Source organism: Kogia breviceps, chromosome 4, assembly GCF_026419965.1.
Source record: "Kogia breviceps isolate mKogBre1 chromosome 4, mKogBre1 haplotype 1, whole genome shotgun sequence".
Taxonomy (NCBI): domain Eukaryota; kingdom Metazoa; phylum Chordata; class Mammalia; order Artiodactyla; family Physeteridae; genus Kogia; species Kogia breviceps.
In genome coordinates, this window is record NC_081313.1 from 173,700,523 (window position 1) to 173,725,139 (window position 24,617).

General features: G+C 52.6%; 2 protein-coding genes across 15 annotated transcripts in view; one reads left to right on the forward strand and one right to left on the reverse strand.

The window, feature by feature from the left end:
- BRME1 (break repair meiotic recombinase recruitment factor 1) overlaps nucleotides 1-6,214 on the reverse strand; it is a 20,461-nt gene extending 14,247 nt beyond the window's left edge. For 5 of the 11 annotated variants that reach the window (XM_067032671.1, XM_059060491.2, XM_067032668.1 and 2 more), the window contains exons 1-3: nucleotides 5,798-5,872; nucleotides 4,887-4,938; nucleotides 763-940 (exon numbers count right to left, since the gene is read on the reverse strand). In XM_067032671.1, coding sequence (XP_066888772.1) covers nucleotides 763-940; nucleotides 4,887-4,917 — 209 coding nt within the window. In that variant the 5' untranslated portion in view covers nucleotides 4,918-4,938; nucleotides 5,798-5,872. Of the gene's footprint in view, nucleotides 1-762; nucleotides 941-4,886; nucleotides 4,939-5,098 lie in introns of all 11 variants that reach the window. The other 6 variants (XM_067032665.1, XM_067032672.1, XM_059060496.2 and 3 more) reach the window with 5 other exon arrangements.
- CC2D1A (coiled-coil and C2 domain containing 1A) lies at nucleotides 5,907-24,558 on the forward strand. 4 transcript variants are annotated; one of them, XR_010840430.1, is made up of 30 exons: nucleotides 5,931-6,242; nucleotides 7,603-7,738; nucleotides 9,324-9,439; nucleotides 9,533-9,598; nucleotides 9,859-9,993; nucleotides 10,078-10,312; nucleotides 16,514-16,638; nucleotides 16,954-17,026; nucleotides 17,205-17,276; nucleotides 17,369-17,499; nucleotides 17,579-17,651; nucleotides 18,353-18,486; nucleotides 18,856-18,967; nucleotides 19,049-19,221; nucleotides 19,914-20,036; nucleotides 20,117-20,175; nucleotides 20,267-20,383; nucleotides 21,503-21,576; nucleotides 21,652-21,710; nucleotides 21,826-21,877; nucleotides 21,957-22,056; nucleotides 22,144-22,234; nucleotides 22,526-22,663; nucleotides 22,755-22,819; nucleotides 23,392-23,455; nucleotides 23,551-23,677; nucleotides 23,752-23,828; nucleotides 23,923-23,970; nucleotides 24,052-24,215; nucleotides 24,323-24,558. XR_010840430.1 is itself a non-coding variant. In XM_059060487.2 (29 exons), the coding sequence occupies exons 1-29, from the start codon at nucleotides 6,183-6,185 to the stop codon at nucleotides 24,070-24,072; spliced, it is 2,856 nt and encodes a 951-aa protein (XP_058916470.1). In that variant the 5' UTR covers nucleotides 5,907-6,182; the 3' UTR covers nucleotides 24,073-24,558. The 4 variants fall into 4 exon arrangements, 2 of the variants coding, with proteins under 2 accessions (XP_058916470.1, XP_058916472.1); XR_010840431.1 differs by having other exon boundaries at nucleotides 5,950-6,242; nucleotides 22,758-22,819; XM_059060487.2 differs by having other exon boundaries at nucleotides 5,907-6,242; nucleotides 24,052-24,558.
- Nucleotides 24,559-24,617: the final 59 nt, after the last annotated feature.

Below are 24,617 nucleotides of genomic sequence, written 5' to 3' on the forward strand. Positions count from 1 at the left end.
CTTGGGAAAGTCATTTGATCTCTCGAAGCCTCAGTGTCCTCATATGCCAAGTGGGGATATAAACCCATGTCACAGTGCCGTGAGGATTAAATGAGCTGATGCGTGTAAAGTATTTATTATTCGAATGCTGCCTGGAACATAAAGATCGTTATTCTCTCTTACGGGTTATTATTTCACAGACCCACAATTCCTTCAGTCCCCGCTTGATCAAGAAGGAATGTGGGATATGGGCTTCCCTGGCGGCGCAGTGGTTGAGCCCGCCTGGCGATGCAGGGGACACGGGTTCTTGCCCCGGTCCGGGAAGATCCCACATGCCGCGGAGTGGCTGGGCCCGTGAGCCGTGGCCGCTGAGCCTGCGCGTCCGGAGCCTGTGCTCCGCAACGGGAGAGGCCACAGCAGTCAGAGGCCCACGTAACGCAAAAAAACAAACAAACAAACAAACAAACAAAAAGAAGGAATGTGGGATAAATATGGATTTGACCAGCAGGCAGGACAAGTTGCATTCTGTAACTAAGTGACCTTGAAAAATTCAAGGTCCTCCTTGCCCGTGGTTAAAATATTGACCTTTCTCGCTGAAGAGGAGAGTCCCCAGAGCAAAACTTCGAGAAGCTCAATCCAAGGGCCCCGAGCCCCTGTGTGGGATGCACGGCACTGGATGGGTCGTGTTGACTGGCCCCCTCCCCTTTGCATCCTGTCCACTAGGCCACTGTGCTGTGCCCACTGTCAGCGGAGAGGCTTGCTAGAATGTTCTGAGCCACCTACCTGGAAGCTGCCTGTCCTGGTTCCTCCCTGCTCTGCTCTGCAGAGGGAGCAGGTCCTGATCTGCTTTCTGTCTCTTCAGGGTGATGCCAATGGCCCAACTTGGAACTCTGGGGTTGCCCGTCAGAGTCTCCTAACCTTGGGTTCTTTGGAAGTTTTGGAGGACGGATTCCTTCCCCTCCTGGTTTAGAGACAAAAGAAGATGAAGGGGAGGGCGATGGCAGGAGCATGCACTGCCATGGCCGATCACCAAACACATCTGGGCCACTGATGCAACATAAGCAGGCTTGTGCAAAGGGCAGGAAATCCCTGCTCTGACATTGCCTGGAGAGTGAGAGATGAGATGGAATTTCATCCAGGTGGGACCAGGAGCTTACACGGCCATGGGATCCAAAGGCTTTTAATCTATGGACTGGTCATGACTGACGTTCAATCCTGAGGTGACCGGGCCTGGCTCGGAACCACACGAGACAACCTAGCCCAGCCGACTGTCTCTCTGCTGAAGTGCTGAGAGGTCTGGCTCCTCCGGGTCTCAGCTCAAATGTCCCTGCAGAGGCATCCTTGCCATTTCTATAGAGCAACTCCTCTCGGGCCCATGCTCTGCTTTACTCACTTCACATCTTTTCTGCAAGTATCCGTGCACTGGGTCATTTTCTGTCTCCTCCACTACAACCTGTTCCATGCAAGGAGAGGCCTCATCTATCTCACCCTCTGCTGGGTCTCAAGTAGCTAGACAAGCATCTAATAAACTGTTGGTGCGCAATAAATACTTGGCAGATGACTGAATAAACGCACAAGAAAACCCAGATCACCTCCCAGGAAATGCAGACAACACTAAATTATGTACCACTCTGGTTTTCCATGATGCTTGCAGAATATCCATCCTGGGAAAACTGGGACCCAGAGTCATCGAGTGCTAAGGAGGTGACTTCTCTGCTGCCTCTTGGTCCCTGTTGTATCCCTACGATACCTTTCCCATCATTGAAAGCAATTTAGAGCCTAAAGGTGCTTATTAACATCTATTTGTTGAATGACGAAAATTCCCTTATACAGAAAACTGCCAATAGTGGCTGGCTTGTAAAACCTCTCCAAAATCTGGCCCCAACTGAACCATTTATTCAATGAACAAATAATAAGGGTTGACTCTAGTGAGTTCCATGCCAGACACTGTCCTGAGAACTCAGGTGCCTTATGACAAAACTTCAGGCAGGGCCCTGATGTCAGGCCCATCTTATGGACGAGAAAGCTGAGGTACAGGGAGGCTGAGGAATCTGGAACAGAATCCAGGCAGTCCAGTTCCAGAGCCTCCACACCTAAGTACACTTGAGCACTTACTGAGTACCTACTATGTACTGCATCTCTGACTAGGCAGCGAGGACAAAAAGACAAACGAGACCCAGGTCTGATTTTTCTTGGAGGTCAGTCACGTAGACCTTTTCCAAACTCAGCTCCTTACATACCTTGAAGTAAAACCACTGAATAAGCCCCCTCTCCCCAACACTGAATGCTAGGGTCCTCCTCAGCATCCATTCAGCTTTTGGGGCTTCACTAGACCACAGTGGCTTTCCTGTAATTTCTCCCAAGTCTGTCAGTTACGGTTCGTGTGTGCCCATTTAGAACTTCACCCCACTGTTATTTGATTAGCTCTCTCGGTGAGAAACATTTTTCTTTTTCCCCTGACTAGACCTTGAAGCTGTCAAAGGCAGGAACTGAGTCTCATCTTGATCTCATCTTCACCCTGCCTCCCACCCCCCACCTCAGATGCCTACGCCAGCACTGCACCCAGAGCAAAGCTGTGATGAATGTTTCTTACACAAACACATTTCCCACCTTGTGGTCTGCCATAAAATGCAAAAATATAGCAGCTTCATTCACTTAGTTTCTTAAGATGTCCAAACACTAGCTTGCTTTGTTCATCCAATGGACATTTATTTGTACCAAATAAAAAGCAAAAATATCAGCAGAAGTGAAGAGGCTCCCACTTCCTTCCTGTGATCTGTTCCCACAGGATTAATTTAAGAAAAACTAAGGCAGAACCTTGTGTTCAACACCAGAGGCCAAATACATCACAAGGGAAAGGGCTCCTTTCACCACCTGCCAGAATCTTCTTCCTTTCTCTCCACGCCATCCAGGACACACAGAAAGAGCTGTCCTGGGCCAGCCCAGGGTCCACTGAGCAGGGGAGTCCACTGCGAAGAGAGGCCCCATATGACCTGCTGTGGGTGGGCCTGGCTGGCCCCAGCTTCCCCCTCGAAGGTCAGATAAATTCCTGTGCTTCCAAACAGCTTGTTACTCATCTCTGCACAAAACATCTTCAATCTGTTGATCGTATCTTTCCTGTCCCACATCTTGGTGAAAAAATGAGTGCTACTCTCGAAGTTCATTAACCACTAAGTGAAGGGGTCATTTCTAAACTTTTAAGAAATTTAAACTACCTTAGCCAATGACAGGAAAATGAAGCTATACTATGTAACACTGGGTGTTTTCCTTTTCGAATGAGGAAATTCTATACGTATACTGAGAAGTAAAGACAGTCTCAAAATACCATGAAGTTGGGCTTCCCTGGTGGCGCAGTGGTTGAGAATCCGCCTGCTGATGCAGGAGACACGGGTTCGTGCCCTGGTCCGGGAAGATCCCACATGCCGCGGAGCAACTAAGCCCGTGAGCCATGGCCGCTGAGCCTGTGCGTCCGGAGCCTGTGCTCCGCAACGGGAGAGGCCACAACAGTGAGAGGCCCGCATACCGCAAAAAAAAAAAAAAAAAAAAAAAAAAAAAAAAAAAATACCATGAAGTTGAAAAACAGAGGTTGCAGATCAGTATGTGTGATGATTCTATTTTCCAATGAAAACACTGTATTTGTGTATACAAAGAAAAAGTTTGGAAGTAGTGTACTGAGGTTCATTTCCTGTTTTTTATGATACACTATATGGTTGATCATCATCCTACGGTTGAGGGGGATGTTAACATCAGGGGAAGCTGAGGGGAGGGTGGACAGAACTCTGAACTATTTTTTTTTCCTTTTTTTTTTTCTTTAGCTTTTTAATGACAAATAATATAGAACAGAAAAGTTAGCATAGGTGTACAACTCACTGCAAATTCATAAAATGAACAGTGTATTTTACATCTAGATCAAGAAACAAAACAACTCCAGGAACACAGAAGTTCCTCTCAGCTTTCTTTTCCAGGCACAACTCCCTCAAAGGTAGCCACTGTCCCTGATTTCTTTTCTTTCTTTTTTTTTTTTTTATTCAAACAGAAATGAACTACTTTTACAACTTTTCTTTAAGCTTAAAATTGTTTCAGAATGAAAAATTTCTTCTTAATCTAAAAGGGCAATGATAACAGCAGCATGTATTTGGGTCCTACCATGGATCTATTCTCCATGCTCTACAAACACTAACCCACATGTGAGCTCTAGGGCGCAGTTCTCTACTTTGGCCCTATTGACATTTGGATACTATTGACATTTGGGGCCAGGTCATTCTGTGTTGTGGGGACTGTCCACCACATTCTATGATTTTGAGCAGCATCCCTGGTCTAGATCCACTAAATGCCAGTACCAACACCACCGCCCCACCCCCCTGCCACGCCCACACACCAGTTGTGAAAACTAAAAATGTGTCTAGACATTGGCAAATGTCCTCTGGAGGTCAACCCAACAGGTTGAGATCACTGTTCGAAAGTAAAGCATAGGTGCTCTTATCCCCTACAAATAGGAGGAAAGTGAGACACAGTTAAGTCATCTGCCATCACACAGTGAGATGAACCCAGGTTTTTGGTTCGAGAGTGAAGCAGCTCGCCACACACCAGCACATCAAGCTCTATTCATGGGTCATCTCTGAGAGTGGGCCTGCATAGAGGCTGTACCCCTGCCCTGAAGCCTGGAGGCCTCCCCTAGGCTGTGGGATCCCACTAGAGGCTGGGGGAAGCTCCACAAAGCTTTCACTTTTTACCGTAAGCACTTCTCCATGATTTACACTTGTATTAAGTCATTGCATGTGTTAAGTCATTGTTGCTGTTATTTTAAGGAGCTTGGTGTGATCATGTTAGCATTTCTGCAATAAGCCCACCTTCCTCCTATAAGTAGAAGCAACGATAAAGAGGTGTCAACTTGAATGTCCAAATACCTGAGGTCCGAAGCTTCTTCCTCTTACTCATTTTCTCCCTCCCTAGAGAAATCTGAAAACAAGGAGCAAATCTCATCAATACAAGCAGTTCCTGTCTCTGGGTACAGACCCAGTGGCCTTCGCTGAGGCCACCCCACCCCCACCTGGGCCCATCTGGCTGCCCCAGGGGTCACTTGGGCCCCAAGATGACACAGGGTGGGAGTCATGACTACCTTGGACTATGGCCGAGTAAGAATTTAAACTCCTCCATATTGCAGAGAGCAGAGAGGGAACTGCCTATCTTCTGTCCAGGGTCTGAGTGCACCTGGGCCGCTCCCCTCTAGTCTCTAAGATGGGGCAGCCTGTGTGAAGCCCCCTCCCTCCAAGCTGGGCTACCTAGGACCCTTCTAGGGACAACACAGGATTTTCGAGGTGACACGTGGGGACCTTCAGGGTCATCGGAGGACTTTAGAGGGGCCACCGGGGAACCCTTTAAGGGGTGGGGCGCCCTTCGGGGAATGCCTAGGGTCTTGGGGAGGCAGGAATCGCCGCCACAGGTCAATTCCTTCCAGCCTAGGGGGCCAGACAGGCCAAACCCGACCTGGGCCAGAGAAGTTGTCGAGGTCCCCTCTGTCCTTAACGGGAACTGGGAAGATCTACCTGGATCTGTTGGGGGATAATTCGGTTAAATAATCTGCGTAAGATTTTTCTGAGATAAGAAAAAGCAAAGTTGGCCCTCACGGAGGCCGGGCAGCTGGTGGTCCGAGGCCTGACCACTGTGGACCCGGCTTCTGGTAACCAGGCCCACCCTAACCCTACCCCGGCCACCGAAAAGTGAGGAATGCCCAGACCAGGACCGCCAGGAGAGGCCGGAGCTCGCAGGTGGCCGACCTGGCGGCCACCACAACCACTCACACCCGCGAACGCCCCACCTCACTCCCGCACACTTCACGGCCTCGTCGCGCGCACGCGCGATGCCAACACCGCCCCTCGCACTTGCGCACGCTCCGCCTCTTTCCCGCGCAACCCGTGGCACCGCCCATCGCTCCGCAGCGCGCCTGCGCGCTCGCGCACTGCCTGCCGGGAATTGTAGTTTCAGTGCCGCGGGCCCTACAAGTCCGGTGGCTGCGTTCGGGTTCCGCGGAGCCCAAGGGCCGAGGCGGAAGTGGGGCGGCCACCCGGGAGGCCGAGGGCGCGAGGTCGGCGGTCTTGGGGCGCCAGCGAGGGGCGTGGGACTCAGGAAGGGCTCGTGCGCGGCCATAGGCCCTGGGGGAGGCCAGGCCAGGGGTCCGGTGGTCCGAGTATCCAGCCTGGAAGATGCACAAGAGGAAGGGACCCCCGGGACCCCCGGGCCGAGGAGCCGCCACCGCCCGCCAGGTGAGTCTGTACCCCACGGCCCGGCCCAGGGGACCCTTCCCACCCTTGTCACACTTTCAAGGGAGGGCCCCACCGGCCCCACCCCCAGGGGAGCCAGATCTCCACGCCAGGTGAGGCCCGGTCCCCGCCCCCCTGGTTAGGTTCGACCCCCAAAGTGCGGCCTATTGGCCCCGGCTCCCCAGCTTCTGGCGCCCCTCCCAGGGCTCAGGACCACCTGTTGCCGCAGCAGCTCCAGTCCGGGAGGGGAAGGCCTCGGACCTGGGGTAAGAAAGACAGTTATGGGTCTCCTGGCCTGAGCACTCATGGAACCCTCACATCAGCCTGGCCAGATCAGACTTTTTGTACAGACTCATTGTACAGGTGAGGACACTGAGACCCAGAGATGTGAAGATACCTGCCCAAGGTCATAGGGATTAAATGCTTGGCCAGAGCTAAGCACAAATCCAGAGCTGCTGACATGACCCCACAGAACTGTGGTTGGGCCCCTTCTCCCTCTCTCATTGCCTTTGCCCCAGGCACTGGGAGAGTTTGATTTTTCTCAGCTTTGATGGAAGGAGCTCAGGCCATAACTTAGTGCCCAGGTATTACAGTCTGAGTGACCTGAAGTTCCCTCCTGGGTTCTACACGTTGGACACTTGGCTTCACCACTCTAAGCCTCAGTTTCCTCATCTGTAAAATGGAGCCCTTAAGAGTCTTTATGTCGCAGGATAGTTGCAAAAATCCATTGAGGTAGTTTATGGAAAGTGCTAGAACATAGCACTCAATAAGTGTTGTCATCATCATTATTACTATTAGATAGAGACATATATGATTGCCAATATTTGGCCATTTTTGATCCAAAGAAAGGGGGGTAATTTTGTGTACTTCAACCTGATATTATCACATCATGGTTGGTCATTAACCAGGATAGGATAGGAAGACAGGTATGTTACACAGCAAAGCCCCCAATTCCAACTTCTACGTTGTCTGGGCTTCTGTTTGCTCTTGACGGCTCGCTCTGCCAAACATGCTGGAAAGGAAAAACGAAGGTGTGCAGAGTGGCTTTACTGTGGGGCAGGGTGTGGGGCCTTCCTTCCCCACTGACCTTGGCTAGCAGCACATCATGGGTGTGGGCTCAGAGCGGGCAGTTGGGTCTCTCCAGCTGCCCTTTGCCCCATATTGATCTGTGCCAGAGGGCCTGCCCACCTTGGGACATCTGTTGTATTCTGGGCCTGTTCTGGCCTCCTGGCACTCCCCAGGGAAATGGCTTTCCCCAGCTCTGGGTTCCCTTCCTTCCAAGGGGACTCCAGGTCCATCATGGCTGCCTCTAGCTAGCTGGGGTGCATCCCAATGTCTGACTGAACCCCCATTGTTCCCACAGCTGGGCCTGCTAGTTGACCTCTCCCCAGACGGCCTGATGATCCCTGAGGACGGAGTTAACGATCAGGAACTGGAGGCTGAGTTCTTGGCTTTGGTGGGAGGCCAGCCCCAAGCCCTGGAGAAGCTTAAAGGCAAAGGTAAGACTCTCAACACACCCCTGAACATTTTCTGAGCTCCTGCTGTGGGCGGGGCTTGGAGCTGGGCTCTGGGGCGATGGTGAAACGGAGACAGAGAAGGTGCCTGCCCTTCTGGCATCCACAGTCTGGGTAAGAGTTAAGCAATCAACTCTGGACCCAGAATGAGGGTTCGAATCCCACCTTTGCAACTTACTGGCTGTGTGACTTGTTGAATTCCAGCACCTGTGTGGGCCTCCGTTTCCCTGTTTGTAAAACGGGAATAATGACCACACTGAACATCACAGGAGTTAATCTTCTAGTGTTCATCAGGCACTTCACATAGGACGTAGCACGTCCTCCAACCCACTGTTCCGTGATCGGGGCTGGGATGGGAAGGCACAGAGCAATGGGGGAGACCTGTGAGCTGGACTGGGATTCCTGGAGGAGGCACCTGCAGTGGAGAGGGCCAGGTGAAGAGTGGGGGACTGCTTCTGGGGGATGGGTCACAGCACATGCAGAGGCCCTGGAGGAGATGGCAGGGGCCAGGGGACTCTGCAGTGGTCAGGTGGGGCTGGAGCTCGGGGCAGACAGAACCTTTACACTTTCTAGCTAATGCAGTTGATACTCGTTATTCATGGATTCTGAATTGGTGATTTCACCTACTAGCTTAAATGTATTTGTAACCCCCAAATCAGTGCTTGTAGTACTTTTGCAGTCATTCACAGATGTGCACAGAGCTGCAAAAAACTTGAGTCACCCGATGTGCACGTTCCCAGCTGAGGCGACACTCCGCCTTCTTGTCTCAGCGCATAAATAAGTGTCCTTCCTTTGGTCTGTTTAATGCCACATTTTTGTTGGTGATTTTGTGAGTCCACATGGCCCCCAAGCGTAGTGCTGTCTCCTGTTCCTAAGCATGAGAAGACTGGGATGTACCTTCTATATAAGCTTCATTCGGGCATGAGTTACAGCGCTGTTGGCCTCGAGCTCAATGTTAGTGAATCAACAGTATATATTAAATAAGGTGTCTTTAAATGGAAACACACACAAGACAAGGTTATGCATTGGCTGGTTGACAAAAACGTGCCCAGAGGCTCACGGGAACCTAATGCTGTATTTCCTCCAGGGACAATGTTTCATTATTCGCTCATTCCATGTTTGCCGCAGCTTTATAGCACATGAATACTGCGGATAACGAGAGTAACATGAACAACAAAATGCTGACAGTATGCTGTTCTAAGAGCTTCAGTTACCTTTAGTCCGCACAAGCTACCTATGAGGGAGAGACTGTTGTTGTCCCCATCCAACAGATGTGAAGACTAAGGCCCAGAGAGGTGAAGTGACTTGGCCAAGGTCCCACAGTGAGGAAGTTGCCGATCTGGGGTTCCAACTCAGGCGGGATAAGGAAGAGATGAGACCAGGGAGACTGGCGGGGAGGGGGATCGTGCCTGGCTGGCCCGAGGGCAGTGGGGTGCCATGAAGGGCCAGGAGGGGGACATGCTGCCCCACCACCTGCTACCCTGTTTTGGGGGGGCCGTGGGTGACCAGGACGGGAGGCTGGGGACTCTTGAAGGATCCCGGTCCAGCTGGGGCCTCCCCCTGCCTCTAGGTCCCCTGCCCATGGAGGCCATTGAGAAGATGGCCAGCTTGTGCATGAGAGACCCAGACAAGGATGAGGAGGAGGGGACGGACGAGGAGGATCTGGAGGCAGATGATGACCTGCTGGTGAGCACCCAGGATGGGGCAGGGGACCTCCCTTCCATTGCTGCACCGTCTGGCAGGCCCTCACGACTGGCCCCTGGCTGTGTGTCCCTGCAGGCGGAACTCAATGAGGTCCTGGGAGAGGAGCAGAAGGTTTTGGAGCCCCACCCACCTGTGGCCCAGGTATACCTCCGAAGACACTGGTCCCCGCGGCCCCGGGTTCAAGGCCTTCCTCTTCCCCTCTCAACCATGGGACCTCACTCAGGTGGCGGGATACCACTGAGCCCCAGTTCTCTGCCCTGGGAAATGGGATGATGATTTCTGCCCCCTTGGGGTTAGGGTAGCAACATGCCTGGTGTACAGTAGGTAGTCAACCGAGGAAGATGTCAGGGCGGGCCCGAGTGGGGTCACCGCCCAGACTGTGTCCTCGGCCCCTCCCGCAGCCAAAGGCCACAACCCCCAGCCCAGGGTTGGAGGCCACCTTGCAGGAGAGGCTGGCCCTCTACCAGACAGCGATCGAAAGCGCCAGGCAAGCCGGAGATGGTGCCAAGATGCGGCGCTACGACCGGGGGCTTAAGGTGAGCGGGCAGACTGGGAGGGTGCTGGGACCTCACCACCCAGCTCCAGGCCCCTCCCAAACCCACATTCACATCTTCTCCCAGACACTTGAAAACCTGCTGGCCTCCGTCCAGAAGGGGAAAGCCATCGATGAAGGGGACATCCCGCCGCCTGTGGCTGTGGGGAAGGGCCCAGTGGCTACGCCCAGCCACACCCCAGCACCCACCGAGCCGGCCCCTACGAACCCACCGGCCCCAGATCCCCGGGTCATCGTGGAGGGTCCTCCTTCGACTGCCCCAGCCTCGTCCCTGGTCTCCGCTAAGCCCCAGCTGCCCTCAGGTAGGCCAAGGACAGGGCTGGGCTGACGTGGGATGGGCCGGGTATTTATGCAGTGGTAGGGCCCTCTTCAGGGTTGCGGGCCCGGCACTGATGGTTAGATATTTTTAACACCCTTCCCTCCCCGGAGCCTACCTTCCAGGGGGAACATGAGCTCACAGAGAGGTGTTGTGTGGGTGTGGTGGCAGTAAAATATATTTAACAACACATTTGCTATTTAACCATGTTTCAGTGTGCAATTGAGAGGCATTTGGCTTATTCACAATATTGCTCAGTCAGCACCTCCGTTTCCCAAACTTTTTCCTCACCCCAAATGGCAGCTCTGTCTCCATTAAATGCTAACTCCCCATCCTCTCTCTCCCAGCCCCTAGTAACCTCCATTCTACTTTCTGTCCCTATGGGTTTGCCTCTGTAGACATTTCACGTAAGTGGAATTGTCCATCCACTCTTTGCCCTCCTGTGTCTGGCCTCCTTCACTTAGCATAATGTTGCAGTGTGTGTGTCAGAACTCCATTCCTTTCTATGACAGAGTAACATTCCCACACATAGGGTTTTGGGGGTGTTTTTGTGTTTGTTTTTTACTGAAACGCAACATTATTTTCTTAGTCACTGTAATTTTAATCATGACCTCTATTTTTTTTCACATCGACAATGTTCAAAATCTCAAGACCTTTTAGGTTTTTTTTTAAATTTTTGTATCGGAGTCTAGTTGATTTACAATGTTGTGTTAGTTTCTGCTGTACAGCAAAGTGAGTCAGTTATGCATGTTAATATATCCACTCTCTTTTAGATTCTTTTCCCATGTAGGTCATTACAGAGTATTGAGTAGGGTTCCCTGTGCTTTACAGGAGGTTCTTATTGGTTATCTATTTTATATATAGTAGTGTGTATATGTCAATCCCAATCTCCCAATTTATCCCTCCCCCCCTCCTCCGCCTTACCCCCTGGTAACCGTAAGTTTGTTTTCTACATCTGTGACTCAATTTCTGTTTTATAAGTAGGTTCATTTGTACTTGTTTTTTTTCAATTAATTAATTTATCTTTGGCTGCGTTGGGTCTTCATTGCTGCATGCGGGCTTTCTCTAGTTGCGGTGAGTGGGGGCTACTCTTCATTGCAGTGCATGGGTTTCTCATTGCGGTGGCTTCTCTTGTTGCAGAGCACGGGCTCTAGGCGCGTGGGCTTCAGTAGTTGCAGCACACAGGCTCAGTAGTTGTGGTTCACGGGCTTAGTTGCTCCGCGGCATCTGGGATCTTCCCAGGCCAGGAATTGAACCCGTGTCCCCTGCATTGGCAGGCAGATTCTTAACCACTAAGCCACCAGGGAAGCCCTGTACTCTTTTTCTTAGATTCCACATATAACTGATATCATATGATATTTGTCCTTTTCTGTCTGACTTACTTCACTCAGTATGACAATCTCTACATCCATCCATGTCACTGCAAATGGCAGTATTTCATCCTTTTTTATGGCTGAGTAATATTCCATTGTATATATGTACCACATCTTCTTTTTTCTTTTTTAAAATTTATTTATTAATTTATTAACTAATTTATTTTTGGCTGCATTGGGTCTTTGTTGCTGCGAGCAGGCTTTCTCTAGTTGTGGCAAGCGGGAGCTACTCTTTGTTGCAGTGTACGTGCTTCTCATTGCCGTAGCTTCTCATGTTGTGGAGCATGGGCTCTAGGCGCGTGGGCTTCAGTAGTTGTGGCACGTGGGCTCAGTAGTTGTGGCTCGTGGGCTCTAGAGCACAGGCTCAGTAGTTGTGGTGCATGGCATGTGGGATCCTCCCACACCAAGGCTCGAACCCGTGTCCCTTGCATTGGCAGGCAGATTCTTAAGCACTGTGCCACCAGGGAAGTCCCTGTACCACATCTTCTTTATCCATTCCTCTGTTGATGGACATTTAGGTTGCTTCCATGTCCTGGCTGTGGTAAATAGTGCTGCAATGAATGTTGGGGGTGCATGTATCCTTTTTTTAAAAAAATATCTTTATTGGAGTATAATTGCTTTGCAATGTTTTTTGTTGTTTTGTTTCATTTTGTTTTTTTGCGGTACACGGGCCTCTCACCGCTGCGGCCTCCCCCGCTGCGGAGCACAGACTCCGGACGCGCAGGCCCAGTGACCATGGCCCATGGGCCCAGCCACTCCGCGGCATGCGGGATCTTCCCAGACCGGGGCACGAACCCGCGTCCCCTGCATCGGCAGGTGGACTCTCAACCACTGCACCACCAGGGTAGCCCGCTTTACAATGTTTTGTTAGTTTCTGCTGTATAATAAAGTGAATCAGCTATATGTATACATACATCCCCATATCCCCTCCCTCTTGCGTCTCCCTCCCACCCTCCCTATCCCACCCCTCTAGGTGGTCACAGAGCACCGAGCTGATCTCCCTGTGCTATGCGGCTGCTTCCCACTAGCTATCTGTTTTACATTTGATAGTGTATATATGTCCATGCCACTCTCTCACTTCGTCCCAGCTTACCCTTCCCCCCGCAATGTCCTCAAGCCCATTCTCTACATCTGTGTCTTTATTCTTGTCCTGCCCCTAGGTTCTTCAGAACCGTTTTTTTAGATTCCGTACATATGTGTTAGCATACGGTATTTGTTTTTGTCTTCCTGACTTACTTCACCCTGTAGCATGTATCCTTTCAAATTGTGGTTTTCTCCGGATGTATGCCCAGGAGTAGGCTTGCTGGATCATATGGCAGCTCAATTTTTAGTTTTTTAAGGAATCTCCATATTGTTCTCCATAGTGGCTGTACCAATTTACATTCCCACCAGCAGTGTAGGAGGGTTCCCTTTTCTCCACACCCTCTCCAGCATTTATTGTTTGTAGATTTTTTGATTCCCACACATAGGGTTTTGAGTGAATAATTCCCAAGCCCTCAGCTTGTCTGTCTTTCCTATAAAACTCACCTGCTGGAGGACGCACCTCCCAAGAAGTTTCTTTCCCCCAACCTCCCTTCTCCCTCTTTAGGAAAGGAACAAGGGGACCTGCCCCAGGGGCAAACACTGCCCTGGTGAGAACCAAAGAGATACTTGAAACACTGGCCTGGGGTTCATAAAGTGAACCCCTGGTCTCTAAATCCTTCCGCAGCTAGGCTGGTTTCTAAGCTTTTGTTTTTGGTGAAGTTCAAGGACGAGTATCAGAAATCATCACCTGAGATTCTCAGCTGAAATCATCAACAATTTTTCATAATGGAGTTTTTGGTATGTAGCTGGGCAGGGGCTCTGAGAATCACGGGACATCACAATAATAAGACTGTCTCTTTCCTTCTATTCGTTGATGAGAAGCAGGTTTCTCTACATATTAAAAACAAAAAAGGAAAGTAGGAAAAGAATAAACAAGGAAACAGGAGATAAATGTTAGGAGGTGGACCCAGCCACCGCCGTGTCAGCAAGAGCTGCCTTGCCAATAAAATTTTGCTCTCTAGTATATAAAAATTATTTGTCAAAAAAGCTCAGTATATTTATGCTTTGCTTAATTTCGTGCTGATAATAATTGTAACAGTAATTCTATCCTGGAAGAAAAATTCTTTAGCACAGAGACTTGCGATGGCAGTAAACAAAGCCAATCAGATGTCAAGGTGTTGGGGAGAGGGGTAGATAAATTAGGAGTTTGGGATTAACAGATACACACTACTATATATAAAATAGAAAATAGGTAAACAACAAAGACCTACTGTATAGCACAGGGAACTGTACTCAGTATCTTGTAATAACCTATAATGGAAAAGAATCTGAAAAAGAATAAATAAATATATAAATATATAAATAACTGAATCAGTTTGCTGTGCATCTAAAACTAACACAACGTAGTAAATTAATTATACCTCAATCTAAAAAAAAAGTTAAGGTGTTTTAGACACCTCTTCAGACAAGTCCTCCAAAACTAAAGCAGTGGGTCCAGTTGTCAGTCTGTAACAATGCATGCTGTTTTTCAGGTGTTTCTAGGGTTTCTGGGCACTGGGTGGTGTATGTATTATATTTTTTTAAATATACTGACAATTGTACCTATTGCTTTCAATTTAGGGATACTTCCCCTAAACACTGAGCATATTGTTTGAAACTAACATACTTTTTAATAAGCCATGTAATCCTGTTTCCCAACTTTGCTGATACAGTGCATAGATTGTGCATTTAAATTGTACATTAAAATGTACAATTTAAATGTACAATGGCGTTGTCAAAAAAAGCCTTTCACGTACCCACATATATCATGTTAGGATACAGTTCTGCGGGAGACGTGGATGTAAATAAGGGAAGATCTGAAATTCCCGAGTGCTAAATGTGAACCCTGACATATATTTAAATAGTAAATGTTGGTTTGCGTTGTTTCAGCCCACTGACTTTGCAGTAATTTGTTACAGCAGCAACAGGAAACTAATAAAATAGCAAAAAAACAATTTTTACCTTTTTCTGTATATTTTTCCCCAGTCAGTTTTAACTTTGCTATTTTTTATATAAGAAATTAAAAATTTTTACCGAGCCAGAAAACAAAAATAGTAAATGTTGGTATATAGTCAAAAGAATTAAAAGCAGGGACATGGAAAGGTATTTGTACACTTGTGTTCTTAGCAGTATTACCCACAATAGCCAAAAGGTAGAAGAAACACAGTGTCTATTGACGGATACAGGCACACCTCGTTTTTTCCAGTTTTTGCTTTATTGTGATTCACAGATATTGCGGTTTTTTACAAACTGAAGGTTGGTGGCAACCGCGCTTTGAGCTAGTCTATTGGCGCCATTTTTCCAACAGCATTTACTCACTTTGTGTCTCTCTGTCACATTTTGGCAATTCTCACAGTATTTCAAACTTTTTCATTATTATTATATTTGTTATGGGGATCTGTGATCAGTGATCTTTGGTGTTAGTGCTACAATTTGCTAAAGGCTCTGTTAGTAGTTAGCATTTTGTTTTGTTTTGGTTTGGTTTTTTTGTTTTTGTTTTTGTTTTTGTGGTACGCGGGCCTCTCACTGTTGTGGCCTCTCCCGTTGCGGAGCACAGGCTCCGGACGCGCAGGCTCAGCGGCCACGGCTCACGGGCCCAGCCGCTCCGCGGCATGTGGGATCTTCCCGGACCGGGGCACGAACCCGTGTCCCCTGCATTGGCAGGCGGACTCTCAACCACTGCGCCACCAGGGAAGCCCAGCAGTTAGCATTTTTTAACAATAAAATATTTTCATACTAAAGTGTGAATGTTGGGTTTTTAGACATAATTCTATTGCACACTTAATAGACTACGGTATAGTGTAGTAACTTTTATATGCACTGGGACACCAAAAAAATTGAGTGACTCACTTTATTACGGTATCTGCTTTATTGCGGTGGTCCGGAACCAAACCCGAAATATCTCACAGGTATGCTTGTAAATAGGTAAACAAATGTGGTCCATTCATGCAATGGAATAGTGTTCACCCTTAAAAAGGAAGGAAGTTCTGACACATGCTACAACATGGATGAACCTTGAGGACATTACGCTGAGTGAAATAAGCCAGTCACAGAGCGACAAATACTGTATGATTCCACTCATAGGAGGTCCCTAAAGGAGTCAAATTCGTAGAGACAGAAAGTAGAATGGTGGGTGCCAGGGGCTCCAGGAGAGGGGATAGGGAGGTAGTGTTTCTGGGGACAGAGTTTCAGTTGGGGAAGATGAAAGAGTTCTGGAGATGGACGGTGGTGAATGTTGCCCAACACTGTAAATGTACTTAATGCCACTGCACTGTACACTTAAAAAAGGTTAAGATGGTAAATTTTATGTTGTGTGTATTTTACCACGATTTGAAGAAATAAAAAGGGAATATTGGTGAGTTTCAAACCACCATAGTAGTTAGGATACATTTGATTTAAAAGAGTGGTGTGATGGTTTTCTTTATCGAATGTCAATACTTGGAGACACTGGGAATGGCAACCCTTGCTACTTTTTCAACTTAAAATGAAAAGTTTTCGATGTCAACTTAAAAATGTGTAAATATGGAAAACATAAAGTTTCCCAGAATTCTCTTGGGGGCAAAGCAGCAGTGGCTCCAGAGACTGACAATCATGTGTTTGAGTCCCCACCATGCCATCTTCAGGCTGTGTGACCTTGGGGAGGCAGTATCCCCTCTCTGAGCCTTAATTCTCAAATTTATAAGGTGGGCCTAAGAACAGTCTTCGTTGTGAGAATTAAGTAGAAATGGTTTGCATGCTGTTCCCCCTCCCAGGTCCCTGCAGCCCTGGCCCCCTGGCCCAGTTGCAGAGCCGCCAGCGCGAGTACAAGCTGGCCGCCCTCCGCGCCAAGCAGCAGGGAGATACCGCCACTGCCGCAAGACACTTCCGCGTGGCCAAGGTGTGCCCAGCCTGACGGACAGGGTCGGAGGGAGAGGACAGGATGCTCCTGACGTTGCGTGATGGCAAACAACGGGGGCTCTGGAGTCAGACAGATTTGAATCCTGGTCACTGCGTAGCTGTAGTTTGCTGCACCTCTTGAAGGCTCAGTTTACCCTCTCTGTGAAATGGGCATGTGTGTCTGAAGAGGCTTGAGCAAGTTGCTGCAAAGGAAGGGACAGAGCGGGGAGTCCTCTGTTGTGGGCAGGGCATAGAGACTCCCCTCAGGGTCCTGGCCCTCAGCTGCAGCCTCTTCCCCTGATCTTCCTTTTCCCAGAGCTTTGACGCTGTCTTGGAGGCCCTGAGCCGGGGGGAGCCTGTGGACCTGTCACGCCTGCCCCCTCCACCTGGTGAGGACCCCACCCTGCCCACCCTCCAGGACTGCTGGAGGCCTCCACGAAGTTCTTTCTAATGCTACCGCCCCTGTTGGTCAGGCCCAGGGACCCCACCCTCAGGCCAGGCCAGCCTGGTGGGGGAAAGGGCGGCCACAAGCAAGCGCCCCATTGGACGGGACCTCTCTGCCCCCAGACCAGCTGCCCCCAGACCCACCATCACTGCCACCACAGCCTCCAACTCCTGCCGTCGTGCCCTCCATGCCAGGTAGGCTTCTGGGACCCTGTGGGGTGGGTCAGCCAGAGCAAGACAGTCTCCCCGCCCCTAGACTCTTAACTCTACCCCCTGGTCTGGCCCAGAGGTTCCTGCACCCCCAAGGACTCTCCTGGAGGCGCTGGAGCAGCGGATGGAGCGGTACTGTGTGGCCGCGGCTCAGGCGAAGACCAAGGGGGACCAGCGGAAGGCTCGCATGCACGAGCGCATTGTTAAGGTGCGTGGAGGCCAAGTGGGCGAGTTGGCAGCCCCTCGAAACCTTGCCCAGGGAGCCCTAACACCTGCGTTCCCTGCAGCAATACCAAGATGCCATCCGAGCCCACAAGGCTGGCCGAGCCGTGGGTGTGGCCGAGCTGCCTGTGCCCCCAGGTAGGCCCCGCCCCCGGCCCCTACCCCTCCCACCTCTGAGCCTTTGCAGGTGCTACTCCTTCCGACTCTGCAGTCTCAGGGGAGCCGATGGCTTGCACATTCAGAAATTCTGCAAGCTTGTTAGACAATTGGTAGCTTAAAATCGGTCACAGTGGGAGAGTTTATACCACGGCAATTGGCAAACACTAAAAATCAGCAGGTTTTATTTGGAGAGCCTGTTCACCAGCCCACCACTGCCTGCTCCCTCCATTTCTTCTTTGTTTGACTCAACTCCTTCCTAGTCATCAGCTCTCAGTTTTACAGATACCTGCTCAGCCTCCCATCAGCCCCACAGTGGGTAGGAGGTGTCCTCTGGGATCTCAGAGCTGCCTGTGTGTCCCCCCCATGAGAGCAATTATGTGTCTGCACCTTGGTCCCGTGGGAGTCCCTCCGGGCCCAAGACTACCTCTTATGCCCAGCACACTACCTCACACGGTGCTTGCTTGTTGGAGTCTGGTCAAGGCCCAGCCGGGGTCAGGCAAGAGGAAGGGCAAGAGAGAGGTTGCAATGGCCTGGCAATCTCCACCCAACCGGCAGCATCTCCTTTCTTACATGCAAAGTAGATTCAATGGCCTGAGGCTCCTTATCGGGGGAGGAGCCTGAGTCTCCGCCATTATGGTGTTGGCCTCTCCCTCCTGATTGGGTCCCAACTGGCCGCCCAGGCTTTCCCCCGATCCAGGGCCTGGAGGCCACCGAGCCCACCCAACAGAGCCTGGTGGGGGTCCTAGAGACTGCCGTGAAGCTGGCCAACCAGGATGAAGGCCCAGAGGACGAAGAGGATGAGGAGCCTAAGAAGGTGTGAGGGGCCGGGGCCTTGGGGTGAGGCAAGGGGGTGGCAGCAGAGCCAAGCCCCAGCAGTCCTGGCCTTGAGTCAGAAAGAACCGGCTACACATCCGGCCCTGCCGCCTTCTGGCTGTGTGGCCATGGGCAAGTCGTTTTGCTCTCTGACTCTCGGCTCCTCCTCTGTAAACTGAGCACAGTAATAGTCCCTACCTCCCAGGGCTGTTGCAAAGATTCAGTGTGAACAAGATCATATGTTGTGTTCAGTGCTGAGGAAACAGAAACTAAGACGGTCAGTGTTGTCAGTGTCGGGCCCTGACCCTTTGGGGAGTGGACTCATCACAGGTGCTGGGAAAGCTCTGACTTCCTCTCTATCCCTCGGCAGCTCAACAGCCCTGCAGCCCCCACAGCCCAGCCCAAAGCCCCACCTTCAAAGGCACCCCAGTCAGGATCTGCCCCAGCAGCCAAAGCAGCCCCCAAAGGCACATCCACCAGAGGTAGGTACACCTGCCCCACCTGGGCTGCCTATTGCCTGGCCATGGGTTGGGCAGCACCTGCAGACGCCCCTGTGCCCACAGCCCAGCAGCAGCTGGCCTTCCTGGAGGGCCGCAGGAAGCAGCTCCTGCAGGCAGCGCTGCGAGCCAAGCAGAAGAATGACGTGGAGGGCGCCAAGATGCACCTGCGCCAGGCCAAGGGGCTGGAGCCCATGCTGGAGGCCTCACGCAATGGGCTGCCCGTGGACATTGCCAAGGTGAACCCTCTAGGCCTGCTGGACCTTCCCAAGCACTCACCCTTCAGGCTCATGCCACTTAGCAGCCATGTGACTTGGAGTGTATTAGTCAGTGTCCAGGTTAAGCTGCTGAAACAAATAGGCCTCCCCAAGACAGTGGCTGAAACAAGACAGACATTTATGTTTCTTGCATGTAACATTCAGGGCATTCTGGTCTCCAAAAGACAGAGCCCTTCAGGGCCCAGGTTCTTTTATCTTGTTGCTCTGCCCCACCCTATGTCTTGTCCACATGGTCAAAGTTGTTTGATGCCTTGTCTGCATCCAGGCTATGAGAAGTTACACGGAGTTGCCATCACTTCTGCTTGCCTCCCATTGGCCAGAACTGAGTCACATGGCCACGCCTAGCAGTAACGGAGACTGGGACATGTAGTCTCTTGCTGTGTGCCCAGGCAGGACTCCATTACTAGGGAGGAGGGGGTGGGGATCAGACTTGGGGGGAAAATGGATAACAGATTCTGCCATTTGGGGCAGGACCATCCACTTCTCTTTGAGCATTACTTTTCTCCTTGGGAAAGAAGGAAGAACAGGGACAGGGGATGAAGCCATAGTCAGGGAAGGCCTCTTTAAGGAGGGGTGACGTTTCGGCAGAGCCCTGGGTGGGCCTGCTCCTTACTGGCCAGCAGACCCTACCTCATGAGCCTCGTCCTCCCCAGGTGCCACCCGCCCCTGTCAACAAGGACGACTTCGCCCTGGTCCAACGGCCCGGCCCAGGTCTGTCTCAGGAGTCTGTCCGGCGCTACGGTGAACTCACCAAGCTCATAAGGCAGCAGCACGAGGTGAAGGGGGATTCCCTGCCCAAGTCACTACAAGGGCTTTGGGCCCCCAACCCTCCCCTCACTTTCTTCTGCTCCCCCAGATGTGCCTGAACCACTCTAACCAGTTCACCCACCTGGGCAACATCGCTGAAACCAGCAAGTAAGAGACCCCGTCCCCAGCCCCACCAGACATCTGCACCCCCAGCCTGCCCCTGGGATCCGGGACCTGAGCACGGCCCTCTTGCCGGCAGATTTGAGAAGCTGGCGGAGGATTGTAAGCGGAGCATGGAGACTCTGAAGCAGGCCTTTGCCCGGGGTCTCCCCACACCCACTGCTCGCTTTGAGCAGAGAACCTTCAGCGTCATCAAGTAAGGCACCTGAGACACTCCCCCGCCCCCAGCCCTTTGGAGAGGGGTTTGTGCTCCCCGGAAGCCAGCAGAGGACTTGCCTCCGGAGTCGAGTTTGGGGAGCTGGTTGGGAGCACAGTGCGTGCAGGGGTCCTGAGGCAGGCGTGACGCACGAGTGAAGGACAGCAATAGGGTGTTGGCAGTGACACGTTTGGAAATGGGGATGATCTAGTGACTGCAGACATGGGCCTGGTCCCAAAGGCCTGGACAAGCCCGTGGGATGGTGATCTTGGTCCTGCCCCTGTTAAGTCTTCTTACGCCCCAGGGAGTTGGGATTATTTTTTCTCACTTATAGATGAGATTAGGTGCAGCCACTGGGATAACCTAAGATCACCATCTAGGATAACCCACACCCCTTACCCTGGCTCCCCTACATCTGCATAGCCTGGCTCCCTATCGCTTCATCTCCTCCCACTGTCCCCACTTCACTCACCTCCTGCCACGTAGGCCTCTTTTTGGTCAATCAGACACACCAGCCGTGTTCCCACTCAGGGCCTTTGCACCAGCTCTTTGCTCAGACTCTCTCATGCAGGTTACCATGTAGCGGCCTCTTTTTGACATTCAGAGTCACCTGTGATGTTACCTCCCCTGAGAGGCCCTCCCTGATCACTCTGTCTAAAGCAGCCCCTCCTGAGCACACTCCACTCTCTCCCCTGTTTTAATTGTCTGCAGAGTTGTTGTTTTGTTTGCTTATTTATATATTCATGGGTCATCTGTCCACTCAGCTAGCCCCGGCTCCATGAGCAAAGGCATGGCGTCTGCCTCGTTTACTTCTGTATCCCCAGCAGTGAAGACACTGGCTGGCATATAGTAGATGCTCAAGAAATACTGTCAAAGAGAAGGTCCCACAGCAGCTAGGGACACTGGCTGGTGCTGAGTAAGTCCCAGATAAATATGTGCAGAGTGGAGAAAGGACTCAAAAGGTAGCCAGTGGTGAACCTAGATAGAGAATTCTAGTCTGTCTGATCCTAAAACTCAAGCCTAGGAGCTGAGACACCCCTGAGAGAAGGGGGGAAGGCAGAGAAGGCGGGCAGGCAGTGGCACTGAGGTGCCTCTGTCTCTTGCCCGCCCTCCTGGAAGGATCTTCCCTGACCTCAGCAGCAACGACATGCTCCTGTTCATTGTGAAGGGCATCAACTTGCCCACACCCCCAGGTGAGGGGGCGTCAGGCAGGGGTGGGGCCGTGGGGTCCACCCCTCTGCCCAGCTCTGACCCTCGTTTGCCCACAGGGCTGTCCCCCGGTGACCTGGATGTCTTTGTTCGGTTCGACTTCCCCTATCCCAATGTGGTATGTGGGGAGCTGAGGGATGGGCTCAAGCCCCATCAGGCCCAGGAGTGAGTCTGGCAGGGGTTCAAGGGCAGGCCTCAGCCCCTGAGCTTTTTCGCTTCCTGTCTGGTCATAGGAAGAAGCTCAGAAAGACAAGACCAGTGTGATCAAGAACACAGACTCCCCTGGTGAGCCTTGGGCGGGAGGCAGCCCTCCTCAGAAAGCCCATGAGACCGTAGCCTGACCCCTCCCTCCTTCCCTGGGCAGAGTTCAAGGAGCAGTTCAAACTCTGCATCAACCGCAGCCACCGTGCCTTCCGAAGGGCCATCCAGACCAAAGGCATCAAGTTCGAAGTGGTCCACAAGGGGTAAGCTGGGGCCGCAGGTGCTGCGTGGGTTCTGGAGGAGGGGGAGCTTCCCTGGGCCAACCATCCTGTCCCCTCTCACACACACAGGGGGCTGTTCAAGACCGACCGGGTCCTGGGCACAGCCCAGCTGAAGCTGGACGCCTTGGAGACAGCATGCGAGGTCCGGGAGGTCCTTGAGGTGAGCGGTGGACATTCGTCTGAACGCTCCGGCATGGCCGTGCCGCTCATGAACACCGCCCAGGTGCTGCCTGCCCCGAGCCCCCAAGGGTCCCCTCTGCTGACCCAGCCCCTCCCCGGGAGTCCCAGACCTCCCTGCTACCCGGCCTTAAATACCCTCAGCACCCTGCTCCATTATGAGCAGCTGGTGTGTCAGCTGTACCCATGGACTCGTATTTTGGAAATTGCTTTGGTCTCCCTGAGCCTCCAGCCGCTGCCTGCTTCCTAACAGGCTCCCCTCACCCCAACCCAGGTCCTGGATGGTCGCAGGCCCACAGGGGGTAGGCTGGAGGTGATGGTTCGGATCCGGGAGCCACTGACGGCCCAGCAGTTGGAGACGACAACTGAGAGGTGGCTGGTCATCGACCCCGTGCCAGCAGCTGTGCCCACAGTGAGCGCCCCGCCCATCAGCAGCCCCAGGGAAGGAGGGAAGCTTGGTTCAAGGCGGCCGGGGCTCACAAGACTGGTTCTGTCCTCTGAAGCAGGTTGCTGGGCCCAAAGGGAAAGCCCCTCCCATGCCTGCTGCTATGAGGGAGCCAGGGAACAGGTAGGTGGCTGGGCCTGGCTGTGCTGGAGAGAACCCCCTTCTTCTGATCTCAGCCTGTCCTGGACAACTTCCCATCAGGCACAGATTGGAGCATGTCTCCCCCCTGCTTCAAGACTTTTCCTGGCTTCCCCTCTCCTGGAGCATGTAGTTTAAACTCCTCAGCTTGATCTACTAAGACCTTTTGTGATCTCCGTCAATATCTCCAGCCTTCTCTCTCCCCACTTCCTCCTGTTGGTTCATGGATACACTTAGTTTTCACTGACCTCTGGGCTTCTCTGTGTTACAATGTCCTGAGCACCCCTATCCCCACAGTATCTCCTTGCTCCTCTGCCCAACTCTGACTCCTTTGAGTCCCAACCTGGCTCTCACCTCCTCCAGGAAGCCCTCCCTGACACCTGGCGTCACAGTTGCCTGGGTGTACAACCACTGTCCCTATTAGGCTGTGGACTCGGCAACACAGGGGTGGGCCTGGCTTGTCTGCCGCTGTTCCCCAGTGCCCAGTGTGTCTGTTGAATTAATGGGGCCGGGGATGGGAGATCCCTGCAGCCCCTCACCACTCCCCAACCCCGTAGGTCAGCCCGGCCCCTGCATAGTCTCAGCGTGCTGGCCTTCGACCAAGAGCGTCTGGAGCGGAAGGTGGGTACCCATCCTGCAAGGCTCAGTGGGGCAGGATTGGGGGTCTGCAGACGCGGGCAGGGCCCTCACAACTCCCTCTGCACCCCCGCCCCCAGATCCTGGCCTTCAGGCAGGCACGGCGGCCGGTGCCCCCCGAGGTGGCCCAGCAGTACCAGGACATCATACAGCGCAGCCAGTGGCAGAGGGCACAGCTGGAGCAGGGGGGCCCCGGCATCCGGCGCGGTAGGATCTCAGGGCTGAGTATGTGGGGGAGGGGCGAGGCAGGGGGCCCCATCGTGACCCCCTCCCTCCCTCAGAGTACATGGCCCAGCTGGAGCGGCAACTGCAGTTCTACACAGAGGCCGCCCGGCGCCTGGGCAATGATGGCAGCAGGGTGAGCCGCAGGCGGGCCGGGCGGGCGGGCATCAGGGGGCTGGGGGGCCAGGGCTGCCAGGGGCTGCCCACTGACCACCTCTTGGCCCCCCCAGGAGGCTGCCAAGGAGGCACTGTATAGACGGAACCTGGTCGAGAGTGAGGTGAGAGGCTTGGGTATTGGGGACGGGGTGGGCGGCTGTGGCCATGTCCCCCACCCTGACCCCGGCGGCCTCTCCCCTCAGCTGCAGCGGCTCCGCAGGTGAGGGGCCGAAGGGGCGGGCGGCCCCTGGAGAGCCGGGAGCGGGCCCAAGGCCCCGGCGCTGGGAGGAGCCAACACGGCCACAGCCTCAGACCAGACAAGCAGACAATCAGTGGACAATCGGCTCTGGATGGACACATTCCCCCGGCTGGGCCCACCTGGCCCGACTGGAGCCTCCCTGGCAGGGGAGGTTGGGGGCGGTATCCGCCAGCCTGTGTGTGCCCCTCACCTAGGCCTGGCCAGGTGGGCCCCAGAGAGTCCGTTTGCACAGCCCAGGGGTGTGCGGCCCCTTGCCTGCCTCCGAGGTGGGAGGGCGGCTAGGACCAAACCTCAAGGGCCCCTGCAAGCACTTTAGTTCCAGCCCCTCCCCAGCCTTAACCCTGATGCCCACCCACACCCCAAAGAAGCCACTGAGGCCAGCCAGAGCCCAGCTGGGCCCCCAGGGCTGACACATGGAATAAACAGCCAGGGCCATACCTGGCTCCCTCTGTCCTGCCTTTGTTTCTCGCTCCTACCCTCAGTGCCTGGACTGGGTCTCCTTCACAGCTC

Coding starts and splice junctions, on each gene's coding strand:
- CC2D1A (XM_059060487.2), top strand. CDS start 6,183: ATGCACAAGAGGAAGGGACCCCCGGGACCCCCGGGCCGAGGAGCCGCC. Junction 6,243..7,602: donor GAGCCGCCACCGCCCGCCAG/GTGAGTCTGTAC, acceptor TTGTTCCCACAG/CTGGGCCTGCTAGTTGACCT. Junction 16,639..16,953: donor GACACTTCCGCGTGGCCAAG/GTGTGCCCAGCC, acceptor TCCTTTTCCCAG/AGCTTTGACGCTGTCTTGGA.